This window comes from Xiphophorus hellerii, chromosome 11 (assembly GCF_003331165.1).
Source record: "Xiphophorus hellerii strain 12219 chromosome 11, Xiphophorus_hellerii-4.1, whole genome shotgun sequence".
Lineage (NCBI taxonomy): Eukaryota > Metazoa > Chordata > Actinopteri > Cyprinodontiformes > Poeciliidae > Xiphophorus > Xiphophorus hellerii.
This window is the reverse complement of record NC_045682.1, coordinates 27,445,499-27,466,179: the sequence shown is the minus strand read 5'-3', so window position 1 is coordinate 27,466,179 and position 20,681 is coordinate 27,445,499. Positions and strand designations below refer to the sequence as shown.

The window sequence follows — 20,681 nt, the reverse complement described above, 5'->3', positions numbered from 1 at the left end:
AACTTGCATGATGATGGCTGAGGTCTGTTAGGTTTCAGTTGACCTGGTAGTTGTGGTGAATGTTTCTTTTCTCCTTCAGATAATTATCATGACATTAGAACAGTTGACCTTTAAGCCAGTGGCTGGTTGCTGAAACTAAATGTAATAAGAGTAACATTACTCACACCACTAATGAAGCTCCAGTAGTGGATTTCTAGCAGAATGTCACGCTGACATTTCTTTCTGAAATAAAAGTACATGTTTATCTGTGTTTTTATTTCACTTAAAGATATTGTGAAGATTGCACTGAAGCCCCACTGTACAACTTGTCTGTTTGTGAATTCACTGATGTTGGGTGTGTTTCTTTTATCAGTTGCAAATTAAAATTTGCTTGAAATAGAACAGAAATTAAATGGACAGAAATGTAACTTGAATAGAGAAAAGAAAGCGATTAAAATAGGAGCTGAGTTAAATAATTGTATTTCCAAACCTGATGGTTCTCAGATGAACCACCTCCACTTATATACTCTAAAGCAAAAACATTAAGAAAAGAGAAAAGTAGCAGCACAAAGACACATTGGGACTTCTTTTAGGTCTGTTTACACAAAAATATTTATTTTGTAACCAAATCCTAAGTAAATCTTACAAACCAGGTGATCAAGACGTCATGGTCTAAAGGCAGCAGTAGTTCTGTGGATGCTTCATTTTTCTAGATTATCTTAATTTAAAAACAACATGCCGGAGCATTGCCATGGAAGTCTCACACTGTTTTAAAGATACTATGATTAGAGAAGAAAAGCTCATTTTTGAATCGTTTTAGATTTGCTGTCGAGATATGTTGAGGAATAAACAGCCACTGCCCAGAAACACCTGATCTGAAACAGCCTGCATTACTGGATAACCAGATTAACCCAGCCACGACCATAAACCATAAAATCTAATTTAATGGCATCTTCTATAGTGGAAAAAAAACAAAACTCTTCAATTCAGTAGGAAGAGTTTAAAAAGGTCATGTTGAACAAAGGAGGAGTTCTTACAGTCACAAATTCATTAAAAGTCATGTGGGCTGAGTCAGTGCATGATCTCTGATTAAAAGGAGATAATTTGATTTTCTGTCTCCGAAGATGGTAGAAAATGAATTCTATAAAAACTTTAGTTAGGTTAAATTTGGATGTTGATTAAAAAGCAAAACTCTAAAACTTAATTTCAAGAGCAGCAACAAATGAAATGCTTTTCTTGTCTTCATTGGGAATTGTAGTTTATGGATCCACAGTAATTCAAGGACAAATGACTCCCATCAGAATCTTAGTTGTTTTCGAAGGAAAAAGCAGCACAAAACAAAAAACACTCCAAATCTTGTCACAGCGAGTTGTGGGTTGGACAGATTCACAGCAGGAAATAAACTAGAGAAATCCTCAACCTGCGCACATTCATCCATGCCCCGGACTCGAAATGCCCGCTGCAACTTCTGACACCAGCAAAATCACTGACTATGAGGCGGCGACATCTTTCCTCGGAGAATGGGGAGCTTTCCAGCAGCGGACGTTTTTCCTCCTCTGCCTGAGCTTCATCCCTAACGGACTCACTGCGCTGTCTGTGGTGTTTCTGGCCGGCACGCCGGATCACCGCTGCGCGCTGCCCGCGCACCTGAACCTCAGCGCCGCCTGGAGGAACAGCAGCATCCCGCTGGAGGAGGATGCGATCCGGGACGGCGCTTTGGTGCCCAGCAAGTGCTCCAGATACAAAGTGGAATATTTATTAAATTACTCGGAGAGAGGCTTTCTGCCCGGATTGGACGTTAATCTGTCCAACGTGCCGAAAGAAAGCTGCCTGGACGGATGGGAGTTTGACCACAGCGTGTATACATCTACTATTGTCTCCGAGGTGTGTGGATTTAATGGATGCTGTGTGGATTTTGTCCAGGTTCACATCCAGGAAGACTTTCAGATTTTGTTTATAAAGATCCCCTGCAAAACACAACCAAATCCATTATGCAATGCTGAAAGTTTTGAGTTATTTTTATAATTTACTCAAATATACTCAAAGTTTTGGTATATTTATAATTAAAATCAATAAATTATTATAATTTACTTTGTTTGAGAATGAGTCTGTAGCATGGACATCCAAAAGTCCCATTCTGTGAAGGATAAAAATGACCAAACATGCAAAATAGAAATTGTTAATGAACATATCTGCACTCAGCTGTGACAACAAGTCAAGTTCTAAAAATTAATAAAAAGGTAAATATCCCTCATATCAAATCTAGAACCAAAAATTCCAACATTTTTGGTCCATAAATTGATAAACCAAAAGTACTTTAGGGAACTTAAAGTTGTCATAAAAATTGGGTGAAGGTTCCTGTTACCTCCATTAACTGATTTGGTGATGCTACTGTTTCTTCCTTTTTGTAAATTATTGACCAACCTGAATGTAACTTATTTGTGTTTATTTTTGACAGTGGAACCTGGTTTGTGATGAAAGCTGGAAGAAGCCTCTCACTTCTTCTTTGTTTTTTGGTGGCATTCTTGCTGGCTCCTTCGTTTCAGGACAGCTCTCCGACAGGTTGCAGACTAAATATTTTCTTACAAGAACTGAACTTAGCCCGAGGCAATCACTGTTCCGGTTTTATACATTTAAAAAAATGCAGTTTTTTAAAATGCGTAATCTAGAAGATATTTAGGTAAACTTCATGCAAGTCAGCAGTGGAGAAAGTAATTGAAGCCATTCAGTCTGGAATGTTTAAAACATTTTATGGTGAGAAAGATGTTGTTTGCCTCGGTGGTGTTGTCCCATTTCCAGTAAGCTTCAGATCTCCCGTCAAGCTGGCGCATTACAAATGTCACGGCTAAATGTTAGCCATCGGATAAAATCAGATCTAATCATTTAAAACTTCAACAAACTCCATTCCTACAGTAAGCGATAATTTCTCAGTAGTTAAGTGTCCAGAACAAAACGTAGAAAAGGGTTTGGCTTTCACTACATTAATGCAACAGAATGTAACTAATTCTTCACTAACTTCTCTCTGCTTTGTGTTCACTTCAGATTTGGGAGGAAAATGGTGATGTTTGGTACCATAGGACTACAAGTAGTCACAACACTGATTCAGGTTTTTTCTTCAAGCTGGATCATGTTTGTCGTCTTGTATTTTCTTATTGGAGTGGAACAAATTTCCAATTACTTGGTTGCATTTGTTCTAGGTATGTCAATTCCTGTGTGCCCAACCAATCCCCCAAACACATTTAAATTTAATGTGATATATTTTTGTGTTCAGGAGCAGAAATTTTAGGTCCGCAGGTCCGAACATTTTTCTCCACTGCTGGAGTGTGTCTTTTCTTCGCGGTGGGCTACACACTCCTACCCTTGTTCGCATTCTTTGTGAGAGACTGGAGGATGCTTCAGGTGGGCTTCATGTTGGCAGGCTGTGTTTGTTTGCCCCTCTTCTGGTACGTATCATGTTTGCATGCCGTTTTTGAGTCGATTTTCTTTTCATGGAAGATTTGTTTCAGATTTCTTTCCATCTTGGATGTTAAAGCCAATGAGAGGTTCTCCTACAATGTGATTTCTAGATTGCCTTCAGGGATTTCCCTCCAATCCAGCTCTACTGGTGGTGCAGCTGCTTGTTTAACAAAAGCTTTTTTCTGTTGCAACCTCTGAATGACAGGCCATTAAAAACCAGATTGGCACCTTTTTTACCAAACTTTTATGGTAGAAACTATACAAAAACCTTTTTGTAGGATTTGGAGGCACAGGACAGCAACTAAAGCTAGATGTGTCATGTTTAAAAAATATAGCAGCCGGTTGGAGGAAAGGTTGGAATAATAGATTTTTCATTAATTTGTTGTAGTGATGCCACACAATGAAGTCTAAATGGGAAGCTTCCCGTTTTCTAGTCCATCTCTGTTCATATTCATTACAAGGCTGAATTATGAATATCTTTCATGTAACTGTTTACATCCGTCTCTGCCACGATATTTAATGACTTATCACATGAACAGTCTTATTCTTCTGTGATTTTCATTTCATTTATTGATAAAATTAAACATGTTTAAACCATCAGTGATGAGCAAAAGTGCAGCATAAACATCAAATACTTTTGCTGTGATGTGGAACTTCATCATTCATAAAAACCTAACAGATTATCTCAGTCACCTCAACAAATGCAAATACAAAGGTGCAGCAATTTGAAAAATATTAAATGTATTTTCTATTATTCAAAGGTTAAAATAGCTGCTTGGAACAGAAACATGACCGGTTGTTTTCTGCTAGTGTTTGTAGATGATGCTTCATATTATAAATTCAAATGACTTTTCTGATAACTTATATGACTCATATGCACAGAATTTTTTTTTACAAATAATGTCATGGATTTACATTAGTATAGGTACAGAAAATGTGAATCAAAACTTTATCAGGTTTGATTCCCTTTGTAATATTTCTTCCTGGTTCACAAACTTCTAATTTCCTTGTTTTGATAAAAATGCTTTTAATAAGAGTGTGCATTTATGGCTGTGCAAAACTCAATCAGATCACCTACCATAACAGCTTTGCATCATTACTGAAGTCTTCATTTTCTCTCTCCTTCTGTCCACAACGTTGCAAAACGAGTCAGGTTCATCCCAGAGTCTCCTCGCTGGTTGCTTTCCCAGGGTAGAGTCGAGGAAGCCGAGGTCATCATCCGGAACGCTGCCAAGATGAACAGGATTGAATCTCCACCCGTCATCTTTAGACCTCTAAAGGTCAGAGCATTAAACACTCACCATCATCTTCATTATGTGAACTTCACAACCAAATAGCTTTAGAGTTGAATCCCTCTGGACCTTGCCAAATCCTGCTACATTTTGCAGGTAAGCTGTAATATTTGGCTTCTGTGCCACTTCCTTTGCATTCCCATATATACAGTGCTGCAAACATTTTGTCCAGTTACAGCCACATGTTACTTTATTCACTCAAAGTGAATAAATTGTAACCCAGGCTGGACTGGGTTACAATCTACTACCACCTCACCATCCATCACTCTTTATCTCTCTAACTCATCAGCTCAGATTGGATATGGGTTATAATCTGTCTTAATGAAGAAGGAAAGCAAATTCAAGCTCAACTTTTCAGATAATTTATGAAAAATATATATTTAAAATTAGTTAACCATGCCTCCTTTTTCTTCTAATTCACACATAATACTTTGTGTTTGTCTACTACATAAAATCCAATTAAAACATATGAATGTTTTGGTTGTAAAGTGAGGAAATTGGAAAAAATGAAATGTCAGATATAGGTTGCAATTTGGAATATTGCAATATTTCTATATATTTTTAAAATGTTTGCAGGTGAACCCACAGCAACAACAGTTATTTACACGTTTTAAAGCAAACCCATAGTGTGTTAGTCACTGTATGTTAAGAAGGAAATCATTTTTGTAACTGAGAAATTTTGCCTTTAGAAAATATTTCCTGTTGGGTTTCAGCATTGTGCCTAAACTTGAAAAAGGAATAATTAATAAATAATGAATAATAGTTTCCTCTGTGCAGACACTGGCCCTTCATTTTCCTTCTTATAAAAATACTGCAGGCCCTCAGCAGGGTTCCAAGAGTTTGTTTGATAAAAATTAGTTAATGTATATTCTAAGTACTTTTTGTTCTTAAGAAAGATGCAAAAACAAGATATTGTAGAATCACTTCTCTGGTTCAAGCTCTGAGAAAAACGTTTCCACTTTCGGCAGACTTGTAAAAACTCCAACTACTGCAGGTGTGCCGAAAGTGGAGGTATGAAAGTTGCCCAGACTGCTAATCAATCACGATAAGTACTTTAATTAATGTTGTCATTGATACTTTCTAAACATTTGTTGTTCCTGTTTTCTCACAGAATGAAGGCAGGACTGAAGAGACGAGGGTGCACAACATCTGTGACCTTCTTCGCTCTCCAAACATCCGATGGCTCTCTGTCACACTGTGGCTGGTCTGGTTAGTCTGACATTTTCTCAGCTGACATGTTGCTTAGCAACTACGCACGCAGCGCTAGTACACTTAACAGCTGCCATCTCAAACTGCATTCCTTGAAGGCAGAAGTCCTGCGACTTTTATTTGTGTCCGTTGTTCTACACACTTGAATTAAATGTTTAAATGGCTTCACTAACATGCCGTCAGCCTCTGCAGAACTGCTGATGAGCTAATAATGGAGCCAAGTGCTGAAACAGAGAAACATCTAAAAGTTGCAGGACACCTGCTTTAAACAGACAAAAATTAAAATGAAATTCAGTCTTGCATGCATAGAACCAGTTTGTCTCTTAAAGTGTCAAACTCAACACACCTCAGTCAGTTGAATGTAAACACATTTAATTGTCTTGATGCCTGTGGCGAAGATAAAAATCTGGTTTTGACTAATAAAACATTATCACACATCTGATACTGGAATGACTCATTGTGTCATACTTTTAATAAACTGACAGTAGACTCAGTGGTGTGTTCTTCTTTCACAATATTACCTCACCATCCTGTTATCAGGTAATTCAGTCCTGCAACTTTTAGACATTTCTCTGCTTCTGTTTAAATAAGTACAGTATACTCAAACTTTTAGAAGTTACACAACTTTCAATAGACATTAGAAAGTCCCTTAGCTTTTTTTTCTGGCTGTATTAAATAAATGAACACAGCGGTGTACTTCTGGACGTTCTGCACCCGTCCACCGGCTCACTGGAGGTCAGCTGTAGGAAAGCTGCTATAGTTTTCCTTCAGTTACAGGTCAGACAAATTTGGTTGAATCATCTTTTGGTCGCAGTAAACAAAGTCATTTGTGCGATGCAACCTAAATGACCAGTACCTTTCACTCTTATGAAGATAAATGTGTTCTTATCCACATTTAGTTATCGGAATGCATTCGATTGCTTGACTAATGTAGAAGGTTGTTAAAGTGTTACTTAAAAAGCAGATTGTCAAAAGGTATGATATCCTGCACAATAACTGGAGGAAACAGCTAGACTCCCATCACCATATTGTTTCACAACCATTTCCTCTTTCCAACCTCGAGCATAACTAACCATCAAACCTGTTGGTCTACATTTAGTCTCATGTGCACAGTTTCCCTTTTACTCTTAAAATGTGAGAATCATAAGGAAAATACATGTAGAACTTTGCTTTGGTAAGTTAATTCTTCATTTATTCATAAACTCTAGTTCTCAACACTCAGTTACTTTGTTACCCAAAGTATTGTCTCCTACAAAGACAATAAAAGTATTTAAACTAAGCTATGCATTGCAAGTTAAAAGGAAATAAGAAAATCAGGTGCAAAAAGCAAGAAATTTGCTGAAATCTCCATATTTACAGCATAATTCACATAGTTATTACCAATTACCATCAGCTGGTTCCAATTGATTTAATGACAACTAATCTATACATGCAAAGAAATAACAACAAATCCCTGCAATGCTAACACTTTTTAAAGACCCCGGGCCCCAAAGGGCCACAACTTTGAGATCCATTCAGAACCCAACCTCTCTTTTAAAAACTATAACTAAAATCTCACATTTCTGCAGTGTTCTTGATAATTCTTGCTAAAACACAAATCCTCATCCTCAACCATCATCTTTGATTTTTTCCAACCTTTTTTAATACTTTACTTTCCTAAACATTTTCATCCTTTGTGTCCTTCTTCACTAAATTCTTAGTTCCTGCCACATCTCACAATACTTCAAATCCCAATGTACAGACATTTTTCATTGTTACTTTATTTTGTAGTTAAAAACCTAAATCATTTGTGCTTCCAACAGGAACACCCTCACCATCGCCTACTACGCTCTTTCCCTGAACACGGCGAACCTCCATGGAAATCCGTTCATCAACTGTTTCCTGTCTGCTGTGATCGAGATCCCAGCCTACGCTTTGTCGTGGGTTATGTTCCGCTGGTGCTCCAGACGACTCAGCCATTTCTTAGCACTTTTTGCAGGAGGATTCTTTATATTCATCATACAGTTCATACCACGACGTACGACATCACAGCTTGCACATCTACATTAAGCCTTCTGCGTCAGGATTACATATCTAACCCTGATCAGTTTCATATTTAATCTCCTGCAGACCTGGTTGCTCTGTCCATAACGTTTGAGATGTTGGGGAAGTTTGCGGTGTCCACTGCCTTTGCCGTTGTGTACGCCTACACAGCAGAGCTGTACCCCACTGTGCTGAGGAACACGGCTGTCGGCGCCTGCTCCACGGCCTCCAGAATTGGCAGCATTATTGCTCCATACTTCATTTACTTACGCAAGTACAATCATATTTCCTGAGCCTTTGAGCAAAACAAAATAACTAATCTTTCAGTTAAGATGCCTTGAACTTTGCCTTATTATGGAAGGTCAAAACTATGGGGCTTAAAAATATTTTATCACGTTTTTAAGCGTACTTCAGCCTACTTTGATCTTAAATCCTGAATAAAATCTAATAATTTTCTTAATTGGAAACAGAGTTCACCTATTTATACCTCAGTATATTTCCAGCTGTCCTGTGAATGTGTCAGAGTTTTTTTAAAGATAATATTAATGAACAAACAACATCATAAAGAACAAGGAACAAGCCAGAAGCAGAATTAGATTTTAGAACAGCAGCTCACTGGTTTTACTGGTTCAACCAGACTGTACCCTCCAGCAGTGACTGGAGCGGTTGCAATTAGACTCCAGTTCTCAAGCCTCCTCACACTAATAAATCTGTTTGTTCTTGATGTCTGCAGATTTATTCCGACTGGGAATCAAGGATAAAAATATTCAGCAAAAGACCCTAAACATGCAGCCAGAATTACAACAGGATGGAATAAATCAAGGGTCAACATTTGAGATGTTTTTCAGCTTAAATACACCAAATCAAGTAGTTTGGTCCTAAAAGTTGAACAACATCACAGTTGTTTGTTTGTCCATGCTTTAGATCAGAAAATATTTGTGTTATCCCAAAAGAATGCATTGAGGTTTATGGTTAGAATAACATGTTGTATCAATACAATCAGAAGCAAAGATATGTGGCTCAAATATTTAGCATGAATTTAAATAAGATTGTAGGGAAAGTGACAAACAGGAAAAGAAGAGCAGAATACTCAAAGCTCCACTGGTTCTTTTGTTCAAAGACACGTTCACATGTCTAACTCACCTGCTGGTTCACTGAAAGGAAGACGTCTCTCATCTCAGTCCTCCAACAGATTCATGCAGCGGTTTATTGGGTGGAAAACTAAATCTGCTGTTTTAATAACATGGTTTCATTCAGAAGGCTGTGTTTGTTCAGTGACTTTCTTCTTCTGCAGTTTTCCTCTGAATTTTTACAAACTTATCAGGCTCACAGCTGGAACTAATCAGACAAATGATGAGGCTTGCACCAGCAGAAGGTGTCTGAGCTGCTTCTTCTTCTTCTTGTTTTTTTTTTATGGCGGTTGGCAAACAACTTTTAGGTGCATTACCGCCACCTTCTAGACTGGAGTATGGATCAGATGTAAAGTCACTATAATCTTCCCATAATACCTGTAGGTGTCTGAGCTGCTTCAGCTTAAACATTAAAGCTGGAGTTCAGCTTCATCCCTTCATAACACAGTTACTTTTAATCAGATATGTAACTGTTTCATTCAAACCTCCAGGTTGGCTGGGTTTGTAAATAAAATCTGACACATTTTTGGTCTGTTTTGTCTGAGTTTCTTTGCAACCAGTCAGAAAAAATGACACATTTAATTTTAAAAAAGGCCCTGCCAGAAATAAACACATACCTGAACTGACACACATTATATTTGTAGAGATATGCTGTTTTACATTAGTTTTTAAATATTCAAATATTCTCTCTGATGTTACAAAACAGGAACCTACTCTGTGTCCCTGCCGTACATCGTAGTGGGAAGCCTCACAGCTTTGACTAGTCTGCTGAGTCTGCTTCTCCCTGAGAGCTTTGGGATGCCTCTGCCCGACACCATCAGCCAAATGCAAAGCTTTCCTGGGTAAAAAAAACAACTCCTGCACATCTATGACTCTACATTGATTTAGATGCTAAATCAATTTTAAAAAGCTGATTTTTCTTGACTATAATAATTCATTTATTTGATCAAATAATGTCTTTTTGTGTATAAATGTATGAGCTTTAAATTCACATGAACAAAACCTTTAGGTGTTGGGAAGTGTAGCAGAAACTAAAAAGAAAACTGCTTCTACTTGCTTAACAAGCACTCAGTACCTCCTGCATATAACTTGAAACATTCTTAAACAAATACACCCATCCATGCCTCAGGGAAATGTTTAGCACCTGTAAAACATTCTGCTCTCAGTGTGGTGTAGTAATGCAAAACAACAAAAAGCTCAAATGAGTTTGGAAGAATCCAGTCACATTTTTGACATGCGTTGCAGTTTCTTGTCTTTTTTAATTGATGTGTTTTTTCTGCAGGCCAAAAATAAAAACACCAAAAATATTTATTACAGAAAGAAATGGGAAAAGATCAGTTCTCTGTGTTGCTCTGTATAAAACATCCTAAAACTATGCATGAAGAAAGTAAATCATTTATTCAAACTACTAACAACTTGAGTCAGTCTGGATAGACTGCAGAAAGTTTCATAATGTAGAAAAGGAACTTAAAAACTGACAATGTTAGAGGTGGCACTTTTACACCTCTTTGGCAGATCAGCCACAAAAAATCTTTGCTATGAAAAAGCAGCTTGTCCAGAAAGTTAAGTGGAAGGAAGAGGTGTGATAGAGAAACATGCAGAAGCACCAGGAATGACTTCAGGCTTGAGAGGTTTGTGAAGCAAAGCCAAACTCAAAAAGTTACATAGTCCACCATTTTATTGCAATTCAAGCTTCATAGACAAGTTTCACAAAATGCTGATTTAACTTCCCAGCAGGTCTTTTGTAACTTATTATTATTAACTATATTATTATTTAAATATCAGTGTCAGTAATCTGACTGAACAAATGTGCATTTATTTTATCTTCCAGATGTTGCCAGAAAAGACCTTACGTCCTCACCAGCACTAAAGAAGAGGAAAACGCTGCTGAAGAAAAGTCTCTAGCCAGACAGCTGTAAATTCTGTGGAGTAAAAACTGCACAGAAAAGATGCAAAGGATCAAAGATTCAGGATATGGAAATCTGCTGTTCTATACATAAACAATGGGTTTACTTAAAGAGTCTCTAATTCTGAGGTTGCACTAAACACTTTTGTTAAAAAAGACAAAAGAACAGTCCTTTCTAAATCCTTTTTCCTCTCTTTCGTTATATATAGAGAACCCAACTGTCTATGTTGTAGTGATAAACTCAGGGAGAACTATGGATGATGTTTCCTTAACTTCACAAATTTTAAGACACAGAAACGTTTATCATAAACAGCAATAAAACTATTGAGGAAGGTGGGACGTCAAATGTAATTCAGAAAAAAATTACTACTGGAAGTATTAAAAAAAACTGAATTTAAGGCTGAACCAGCAACACTCAGTCACAGAGGACTGTCTGGTAACACAACTGGTTCTGAGGCTTCAGTTTTTTGGATGCAGGGACATTTTGTCCTGTGGTGAAAAAAAAGACAAGTGAGCAAAAGCAAGATGAATTCATCAAATGACACACCCACACACACCCACCCACACACACACCCACACACACACACCCACACACACACACACCCACACAGCCACACACACCCACACACACACCCACACACACCCACGCCCATGTTTCTGTGAAGGTTGCAGCCAACACTTAGAGGTGGAGCAGCATGCTAATAGTTGTTTACATCACACCTTGTGCTCCAGCGCCATCCACTGGTTGATTGTCATCATTACATATTATCGACCGTGTGATGCAAATTTGTTAAGTTACAAATGTCTAAATAAAAAAGCAATTTTGTTATTTTTTTCAGTGTGTGTCTTTATGCCTCTGCTTGCCTGTCAGTCTGGTTTGAGGATTATAAACCCTGTTATGGTGAAAATTTAAGTCTGCATGTTACAGTATGCTGCACTGTATTGTTGTGTGGAAGAACTGACCGAAATACAGTTGAAACCAGATATTTGCATATTTTTCTTCCTTTTGACATTAAGTAACTACGTTTAAGGCAGTTAGTCTGGTTTGCTTTTAATCAGTTTATTAAAGCTGAGATGAAGTCACAGCTTTTTATAAGTCCAAAAGATAAATACACAACATTCCAGCAAACTATTGTTGGAAGTAAACAAAAGTCATGCAGTTTAAAGGCAGATCTACAAATAATAAGGTAATGTCAACTTTTGAATCTACAGAAATTAAAATGTCGCCTTTGTGTTTTGTATTATTTTGGTTTAAAAATCAATATTTCAATTAAAAAAAACTTTCAGCGTAACATGCAAAACTGATAGAGTTACATCGCTTAAATACTTACTAAATAATTTAGAAACAGTTTAAATTAGGTAAAACCCTGACTACATACCTTTGTCTTTCATGCATTTGTTGAAGGGTTTCAGGCAGCGGTTGCTTAAAAGTCTCTGGAAGCAAAAGAGCAACAAAGGCAGTAACAGCTCCCAGAGATCCAATAGTTACATAAGGCAAGAAGCTGAAGTATCCATCTGAAAAGAACAAGAGAGAAGAGTTAGCACTCATAGATTCTTTCAATTCAGGTATTTCTAAGGGTTCAAACTCTCATTTCCTCACCAAGACTTAACAGAAAAGGACTGATGCAACTTCCAGTCCTGGAAACTGTGGTGGTTGTCCCTGTCGCGGTGTTCCTCAGGGATGTTGGGTAAAGCTCTGTGGTGTAGGCGAACATCAGGGAGGCCCCAGTAGTGAAAGCGTATTTACCCACCATCTCCAGAGCAAGAGAAACACCAAACAGATCTAACACAGGTAAATGGTGTTAAGTTTGTGGAATAAAACACATTTTAGGCATGAATGTTTCTACAAAATATGAAACTACTAATTCTAACTTTTACAAAACATTTCTTAAAGAGTGCTTTAGACAACCATAACCTCAAAAACAACTTTTTGCTTACCTTCAGGCACCAGTAGTAATATGAACAGCGGCAGAGATCCAAGGATCAACGTCCCAGAGACAGAAAGTCGTCGGGGAAGGAATCTGAGTGCGATCCAGCTGGATACGTATGCAGGGATCTCCACTACTGCAGCGATGAAGCAGCTCATGTAGGGGTCAGCGTGGAGCTGAGCTGTGTTAAACGACAGGCTGAAGTAGCCAGTCGTCATGGCGAAGCTGCGAAAAAGCAAATCTTGATTTATTTTTATATTACATTTATGCAGCAAAGCAGTTCAAAGTGCTTTACATCATAAAGACATTGTACAGTAATGGATTATGAAATGACAACTTTAAACAGATGAGTTTTTAGTCTTGATTTGATTTAAAGGCTATAAAATGACACTATGTGTCTGGAAAGAACATAATACCCCCTTTAAATATTTTACATGGAAAATTCACCTAAAAGTTCCAATTTATTATTATTATTATTATTATTATTATTATTATTATTCAAACACAGTGATCAAGTCAAGTAGTTTACCTGCATTGCACATTTCAGCAACAAGACAAAATGTCTGTAAAGGACCGTTTATTTATTATTTTCCATAACATAAAGATGTCTATCGTAACACTATAAGCTCCACTGGATTATGACGCGCACTGTCCATGAATTGTCTGTTGTCGATTTTTTTTTCATTTATAAAACGCACCAGACTATAAGGTGCATTAAGCGAAAGAAAACAGATAACTCAGTCAGTCAAAGCACAGAATTACTCCGCTCCTGACTACTGTAGCCGTAATGTAATGTAACTAAAACATTACAGCATTTCGACTGAGCGCAGTGAAAAACACAAAACCACTTCAAGGCCAGTTAGAACAACCAGAAGTAATCCATAATATTTCACTAGAGGGCGCTGTTTTGCCCCAGAACAATATAAAGGCGCACTGTCGTTTGTTGACCAAATTAAAGGCTTTAAAGTGCGCCTTATAGTCCGAGAGTTATGGTACTCACTACACCAAGCAGAGGATGACAGTTATGATTCTGATGCTGCTGTTCCTGAAAAGGTCCAACACGCTGCTTGGTTTCTTGTCAGATTTTGTCTCGTTAACCTGCGGAGACAGAAAACATAAGTTATGGAAGAGATTTTAAATTCAGCTTCGGTAAATATTCTCAGAAACTGATGATGTTTACACATGTTGGCAAGATTTCATCCTGAACGTTCGATTTCTGAAAGCTTTATAATTGTTGAAAATCAGAAATTGTTCATTTTAAACTCTCAGCTCAAAATTTAGAAGAAATTGTCAACAGAATTAGAATTAAAATCCAGCACTTTATTTGTCAGTGTAGATTTCTTGACTTTGTTACAAGATTTAGTTTTAGAAGTTTCAAACTTCAGAAAGTGTCAAAGAAAAAAAAAAAGATTGAGTACTGGTCATCGGAAAACAAAACTCCAACTATTTTAATTCAAATTTTAAATAAAGAAACAATTTTTTTTTCTATTCCTGTTTCACCTCCAGTCAAGGTTTGTAGGTTTTATTTTTTGTTTGCTGCATCTTTGTTGAATAGCAGGTTGGTTTTTTTTGGCCTGGGAAATCTTCATTTCACATCATGTAAAGTTAAACACTGAACTCTTAGAATGTTTTTAGTAAACCTCTTTATTAGATGTAACATCTGCATTCAATATATGCCAGTGTTCCCTCCTTTTCTTACGTGTTTTGTGTTTCAAGTTTGACTGTTGAAAGAAAGGATTTCTGATTTGAACCACATAGGCTGTGTTTTAGAGTTTGAAGGGCAACTTACACTGTCAGTTTCAAAGATGACCGTTGGAGTTTGAACTTTGTTCCATCGAGCAGCTTTTCTGATTACAGCCTCGGCTTCCTTTACTCTGCCTCGAGAGAGAAGCCATCGAGGAGACTCTGGGAGAAGCCTGCTCAAAATGCAGCAATCCACAGACAGGATTGGACAAAATAATTTAATTAAAATGCAATATGGTTTTCAAGATTTTCAAGTAACTTGTTATAAATGCAATTTTAAGGAGTTTTCTTGTAACCTACCACCAGAGGGGGATGTAGGCCAGACAGGGGAGAGAGAGAGCCATGAGGAGAGATTTCCAGTCCCTCAAAAAGTAAGCGACAACAGGAAGCAGTATGTATCCAACAGAAAAACCTAAGCATGTGCCCATAGATGAATAAAGGATACGTACGTTACCAGTCAAAACCTCAGCACCTACAAGCCAATCACAAGAAAACTATTTGGAACATGATAGAATATATAGAGAATTGTTTGTTAAAATCATATTCTGTACCAAGAACTAAAGCTGCAACAAAGTTGGATATTTGTCCCAGTCCATTGAAGAAGAGGAGAATGACAAACATGGTCCATGAGGTAGAAAAGACTTGAGCAAAGGTAAATATTGTTTGTGCAGCCATTGTTGCAAATAGAATAGGCTTCCGTCCATACCTAGAGAAAGAAGGAAAGAAATATTTTATCTTAGGTCCTAATGCAAGCCAAAATTAAGGCAGAATAAACACGTTTCAAATACTTTTTTCAGCATAAAGCATCTTAACCTAACGCAGTAGGTGATTTCTACATCTGTTAGAACAGAATACTTCTGTGATAATTGTTTACTGAATCTTTTTCACCTTCAATTGTCTCAGCAGACAAAAATTAACATCCGAAAATGAAGCTTGTGAACAAACAAGAATAAAATGCACCTGAGTGTCTTTATTTGTTACATTTTTGGTTTAAATATTTTTATTCTAGTAAAGTGAATTGTGCAGATTTTTTTTGTTAAATAAGAGTAGTGCCACTTCAGAGTTATATTACTCAAGTAAAACTAAGAAATACAGTACAGCAAAACTATTCTTGGAAGTAAACTTGTTCGACCAAAGTCTAAATGTAACTGAATAAAAGTACTTAGTTACCACACATCTCTGCATTTAGTCTCATATCTACTAACTCTCATTGCTTAACAAAAATGCCATTATTTCACATTTTCTTTCTTGCTACTTTTTATTTACAAATAGCATTTAACATTTCAGCCAAAACATAAAATGTAGGTCTCATCCAACCAGAATCTCTCCTGTTTTGTACTACATTGTGTTTTTTGGTCTTTGTGATTCTTTTTCTATTCCATTGACCTCTAACAAAGTTGTATCATACATGGCATTTTACATGATTAAATACTATTAAATACTGTACTATTAAATACAGTATTTGTCAAATACTGTATTTAATACTGTATTTAAATAAATACTGTATTTAATAGTAAATACAGTATTTAGGTGGCAATAGAAGGCAGGTTTTTACATTGGGTTTTTTAGGAGTAAAGTAGATACAGACGCATGCCACACTTTTTTTAAAATATATTTTTTACTTTTGTTGTGAAATATGTATGAACAATTTATGTATTAGTCTAACCACATATCATCCCAAGAAAACAAACTGATGTGTTTATGGGTTTCATCTGACAAAATGTGAAAAGGAAGTATGAATATTTTTGACAGATACTGTAATTAAACCCACTGAAGGTGTCAGAGTCAGAAAGCCTCAGAAACCGCAAAGGTTAAAACAAACTTTTTAAAGCATATTTCAGAAACAATCACTAAACTGAATATGCAAATCTGCTTTTAAGTTAAAAACAAAAGTTGCTCTACCTGTCTGACAGCTGTCCCGAGAAGAAGGATCCAACAAGAACTCCAATAAAGAAAACTGAAGTGGTAAACGGCTGCGCCCATTGGTCACTGCACACCAAGTCAAACTGAAAGATGTAATTTATTTAAATCCCAACATTGAACAAATGATATAATCTCTGCTCAGCAAAGCTTCACATATTTCGTCCCATTTCTTCGGCTCTATTGGATAATATGAAGTGGTGATAGTTGCCCATGATATTCACGTTTGTTTTCCCTGCTGCCCATTTCCTGACGAGGTTCTAGTGAAGCATTAAAGTTCACTCACATTTACAAACAATGTTTCACAAGAAGACTGATGTCGTTTATATCTTAAAATGTATTTTAGAAATCCTAAGAAACATCATTATTATCATTATGCTACGTACTATGAAACATTCAAACTAAAAAAGAATAAACTTTGTAAAACCATCAGGTAAAGTGTGTCGCTAACCCTTCGCGTTTGCACAACTTCCCAGTAGTCATCATAAATAGATGAACACAACCAGGGATTAACAAGAACAAAATGAAAGGCAGATGATATAAACCTTGGATCATGCAAATAAAAGCATTTGGTAAATAGCTAAGACGTTGTTACGGTTAATGTTTTACATAATGTGCTTCAAACTGTAGGTGATAAAGTTAGAAACCGTCTAAATCAGAATATTGTCATTTTGAAACAGTCACCTTAAGTGACTTAAATGTTTTTTTATTTATTTATTTTCAGTGGTGGATCATAATCTACCATCATGTCCTTGTGAAAACATTTACATTCATATTTTCCTCTTATGAAGGTGCTAGATTTTTAAATTTTTTATTAGAGAGAGAGAGAGGTTATCTCCTCAATCTGCTGTACAAAAGCTGCTTTGCTAAGATCAATTTTGAAGGTTTTCCTTCATATTGAAGCAAATATCTGATTGGTCAACACCAGTTAAACTCTTGTCTGTGATTATGAAAAAGAATTTAGTTATGTAGTTTTCCTTTTAATTCTCAAGAAGGGAATAAATGAAATGACATAGCGTTTTATTTTGACACTCAAAAATGTTTGACATGAAATCAGTCATTTCCAGTCATGTACAATCGACAGACTGATGAAGCTACTGGACTGTAGCCACAGCTTCCCCGGAGCAGCCTGGCAGTAAGGGAATGGAATAACGTTGGAGATTTATTAAGTTTTCTTACATTTCAGATTATTACAAACAGCATTTGCCTGCAGCTGTCCTTTCAGTGAGAGACAAATAATTTCAGCAATCCAGTAAGGAACTCAGTATTCCTGTGAAATATTCCTGCTGCTTGCTTTTCTATTTATGCAATCTCTGCTTGAGCACACAATAAGAAAGGCAAGGCATGAACAATATTTTGTATCTCCTTTAGTTTGGAAGTAGATTTTGAGGTTGAATATTATCTTTCCATAAAAACTGAGATTAAAGACTATGATTGTGATAACAGATAGCTGATCTCAAACTGAGAGAACTGAAAGGGCCCAGTACGGTCGGATACTTAAGCTTGTTTCATGTTACAGAACGCAGCATGACAAACAAGAAAGATAGGATCCCAAGGTAAGCTCTGTCTGAAGTTCAGATTCACAAGACAAAAACCAGAAAACAAATTGCATTCACCTCTGTCACTACAGTGGACAGGTAAATGTCTGTGCTGTAGCTCCAGCCGTCCACACATCGCTCCTCCTCCAGGTCAGTGAGGTTGATGTCTCTGCCAGGAATCAATCCTCGATCAGAGAGGTTCTGGACGACATCCAGTCTGTATCTGCTGCATCTGTTTAGTTCCTGTTTTCCATTTAGCACCTTAGAAACACAGAGGTAAAAGGTAAAGGTAATTTTGTTTATATAGCACATTTTCAGCAACAAGGCAATACAGAGTGCTTCAGAGGATAACAACATCTTATCGGACTTCTGCCGGGAGGCTGAGCAACGTGGTTTCATGGCCCCATGATGTCACCACCTTCACCCATGTCTTTGTTTTGCCCTTTGTTTTGTCTGAATTTTACATTTGCCCTAATGTGTCCTTTCCTCTTTTTTATCTTATTTTGTTAGAAACTGTGGAGTACTCATTTTTAACCCAGAAAAGGAATTAGAACAAACTTGGAATCCAGAGACTCTAGTTTATTAGTCACTTGCTAGTTTATATTTTAGAAACTGTAGAGTACTCACTATTTAGATGCAGAGACTCCTATTATTTCAACCCAGCAAAGGAATTAGAACAAACTTAGAATCCAGAAAAAATTCTTCCAGGACAAGAACATTTAGTTTTTATTATTACTTAGAAACTGTGGAGTACTCATTACTTTTACAAATTTAGAACACACTTAGAAAGTCCAGAAGATACTTATACTTATCTAGTATCCCAGAAGTCCAGAAGACACTTATGTACTTATACAGATTTAGCAACCCAGAACAGGGATTAGAACTTAAAATCCAGAAAAAACTACATTAGCAACTACTTTTTAGACTCCTATCCTTCCAAATCAGAAAAGGAATTAGACCAGAGGATACTTACTTATACTTACCTGAATAGGAGTATCTAGTTTATTTACTTAAATACTGGGGAGGTTGATTACTTAACAAAAGATCTGGGCTGATAAGCTAACAGGTTGCAGGTGTGAGTGAAGGCACAGGGGACGAGGGAGAGCGCACAGGTGAACAGGAAATAAACCTAACACTAAAAAATAACTAAAGAAACATAATTAAACTAGAGTAACTATGACTAGAAGCAAGAAATAAACATAACTAAAAACACTAAGAAACACCGAACTAAAGGAAAACAGGAACACGACACATCTTATCAAAATAAAAACAAAATACCAAACTAAAACAAAAATAATAACAAAACTAGAATCGAATCAAACTACAAAACAACCTAACAACCCAGGATCCTTATAATAATTTGTTAAGATAATTTAGTCTGCTTCATGTCACCAAACAGATTGTAGGAGTAATAAGGGCTGGTGAGGTTAAACATAGGAGATTTATATTTTAATAAGTGGAACAAATACTTTTTCACATAGGGTGAAGTTGGTTCGGTGCCGTTTATCCCTTTTTGAATAAAATCATTACCTGAAAACTGCTCCTTGTACCTATTGATCAATTTTCTTTCATACGATTCATCTAAAACATTTATTCTTTAAAACAACACAAACACAAGAAACTTGCAAAGGAACAAGCAACTTTTTGTTACAGCAACTGTTCAGTAAACTAGTACACTAAAATTAAATACTGTATATTCTAGGAACCTGGATGAGGTGACTTACTGTTTTTGGTATGATGCTTTTCCTCCACTCCTCTGAGAGATTGAGGTCCGGTATGAAGCAGTGATGATCTGGTACATCAGTCAGAAAAACAAGATTGAAAGCACCAAATCCATTGGGGATAATGCTCGCACAGAGCAACAAAAAGACGGCTTTTTGAAAACATCCCCACTGATCCAAAAAGGCAACAATCTCCTCATAATCTTTCATTCTTAACTGATTCTTTTCCTGATCCGTCTGCCAGTCTGTTCTCACCACAAAGGTTAAATGCTACATAATCAAGCAGGCGACAGGTAAAAATTGTGCATATCACGAATAGTGTGGAAGTTCAATTGAACATGCAAGCTCTTGTAAAATCATGCATAGCTAGATATACCAGTTCAAACAAGGATCCAGTGCAAGGAGCTGCAAGCCTCTGAAAGGAAGGATTAGACCTTTTGTTCCGATTAAAACGAGAAAAACTATTCTGATCTGGCAACACGTGATGCAGACGTGCATAGTGGGCAGTTCCTAAAACATCGATTGGAAAACCTGCAGTTGAGATTGGTGGACAACTTCCAGGTAAGAGTCATGTAGAGCAACAGGAAGCAGACAAGAGGAGAAGAGTATGGGCAGATCTGTTACCAGAACTGGAAACCAAGATTCCAGCAAAAATAAAAAAGTTGGCAGTGGGTATGTAAGCTACGGATTAAAACCCGCTTGAAAAGTTGACTGCCTCATGTTTGAATTTTGACAAATTTTCTGAAAGCTACGTTATCACACTGATAGAGCTTTCTAACAGAGGAAACAACTTTAGTATGTCTGTAAAGTATTCACACCCTTGCATCTTTTCACACT

The 20,681-nt window shown here is 36.8% G+C and overlaps 2 protein-coding genes and 1 long non-coding RNA gene across 5 annotated transcripts; 2 read left to right on the top strand and 1 right to left on the bottom strand.

Annotated features, from left to right (window-relative positions):
* Positions 1-1,023: 1,023 nt before the first annotated feature.
* LOC116727888 (solute carrier family 22 member 5-like) lies at positions 1,024-11,346 on the top strand. Of its 2 annotated transcripts, none has more exons than XR_004340886.1 (10): positions 1,024-1,863; positions 2,438-2,541; positions 3,022-3,176; positions 3,251-3,422; positions 4,589-4,715; positions 5,839-5,936; positions 7,739-7,953; positions 8,046-8,232; positions 9,795-9,930; positions 10,920-11,346. XR_004340886.1 is itself a non-coding variant. In XM_032575562.1 (10 exons), exons 1-10 carry the CDS (start codon positions 1,432-1,434, stop codon positions 11,005-11,007), a joined length of 1,710 nt encoding a protein of 569 aa, XP_032431453.1. In that variant the 5' UTR covers positions 1,037-1,431; the 3' UTR covers positions 11,008-11,346. The 2 variants fall into 2 exon arrangements, 1 of the variants encoding a protein (XP_032431453.1); XM_032575562.1 differs by having other exon boundaries at positions 1,037-1,863; positions 8,046-8,228.
* LOC116727902 (uncharacterized) lies at positions 8,241-9,727 on the top strand. Its single transcript, XR_004340889.1, has 2 exons — positions 8,241-9,333; positions 9,473-9,727. It is a non-coding gene; the product is annotated as an uncharacterized LOC116727902 (long non-coding RNA).
* A 29-nt stretch (positions 11,347-11,375) lies between the features above and the next one.
* LOC116727892 (solute carrier family 22 member 5-like) lies at positions 11,376-20,286 on the bottom strand. Of its 2 annotated transcripts, none has more exons than XM_032575567.1 (11): positions 19,848-20,286; positions 18,202-18,384; positions 16,568-16,671; positions 15,217-15,371; positions 14,966-15,077; positions 14,712-14,838; positions 13,923-14,020; positions 12,933-13,147; positions 12,595-12,777; positions 12,374-12,509; positions 11,376-11,483 (listed from the first exon to the last, which is right to left on the bottom strand). In XM_032575567.1, exons 1-11 carry the CDS (start codon positions 20,052-20,054, stop codon positions 11,414-11,416), a joined length of 1,590 nt encoding a protein of 529 aa, XP_032431458.1. In that variant the 5' UTR covers positions 20,055-20,286; the 3' UTR covers positions 11,376-11,413. The 2 variants fall into 2 exon arrangements, with proteins under 2 accessions (XP_032431458.1, XP_032431457.1); XM_032575566.1 differs by having other exon boundaries at positions 14,966-15,137; positions 19,848-20,285.
* Positions 20,287-20,681: the final 395 nt, after the last annotated feature.

What these genes read in the sequence shown, in the direction of transcription:
- LOC116727888 (XM_032575562.1), top strand. Translation starts at nt 1,432, where the DNA reads ATGCCCGCTGCAACTTCTGACACCAGCAAAATCACTGACTATGAGGCG. An exon ending in TCATCTTTAGACCTCTAAAG is followed by an intron (nt 4,716 to 5,838) that starts GTCAGAGCATTA and finishes GTTTTCTCACAG; the next exon opens with AATGAAGGCAGGACTGAAGA. An exon ending in GTCACACTGTGGCTGGTCTG is followed by an intron (nt 5,937 to 7,738) that starts GTTAGTCTGACA and finishes TGCTTCCAACAG; the next exon opens with GAACACCCTCACCATCGCCT.
- LOC116727892 (XM_032575566.1), bottom strand. Translation starts at nt 20,054, where the DNA reads ATGAAAGATTATGAGGAGATTGTTGCCTTTTTGGATCAGTGGGGATGT. An exon ending in GTCATCCTCTGCTTGGTGTA is followed by an intron (nt 13,148 to 13,922) that starts GTGAGTACCATA and finishes GCTTTTTCGCAG; the next exon opens with CTTCGCCATGACGACTGGCT. An exon ending in TCCTTTTCTGTTAAGTCTTG is followed by an intron (nt 12,510 to 12,594) that starts GTGAGGAAATGA and finishes TGTTCTTTTCAG; the next exon opens with ATGGATACTTCAGCTTCTTG.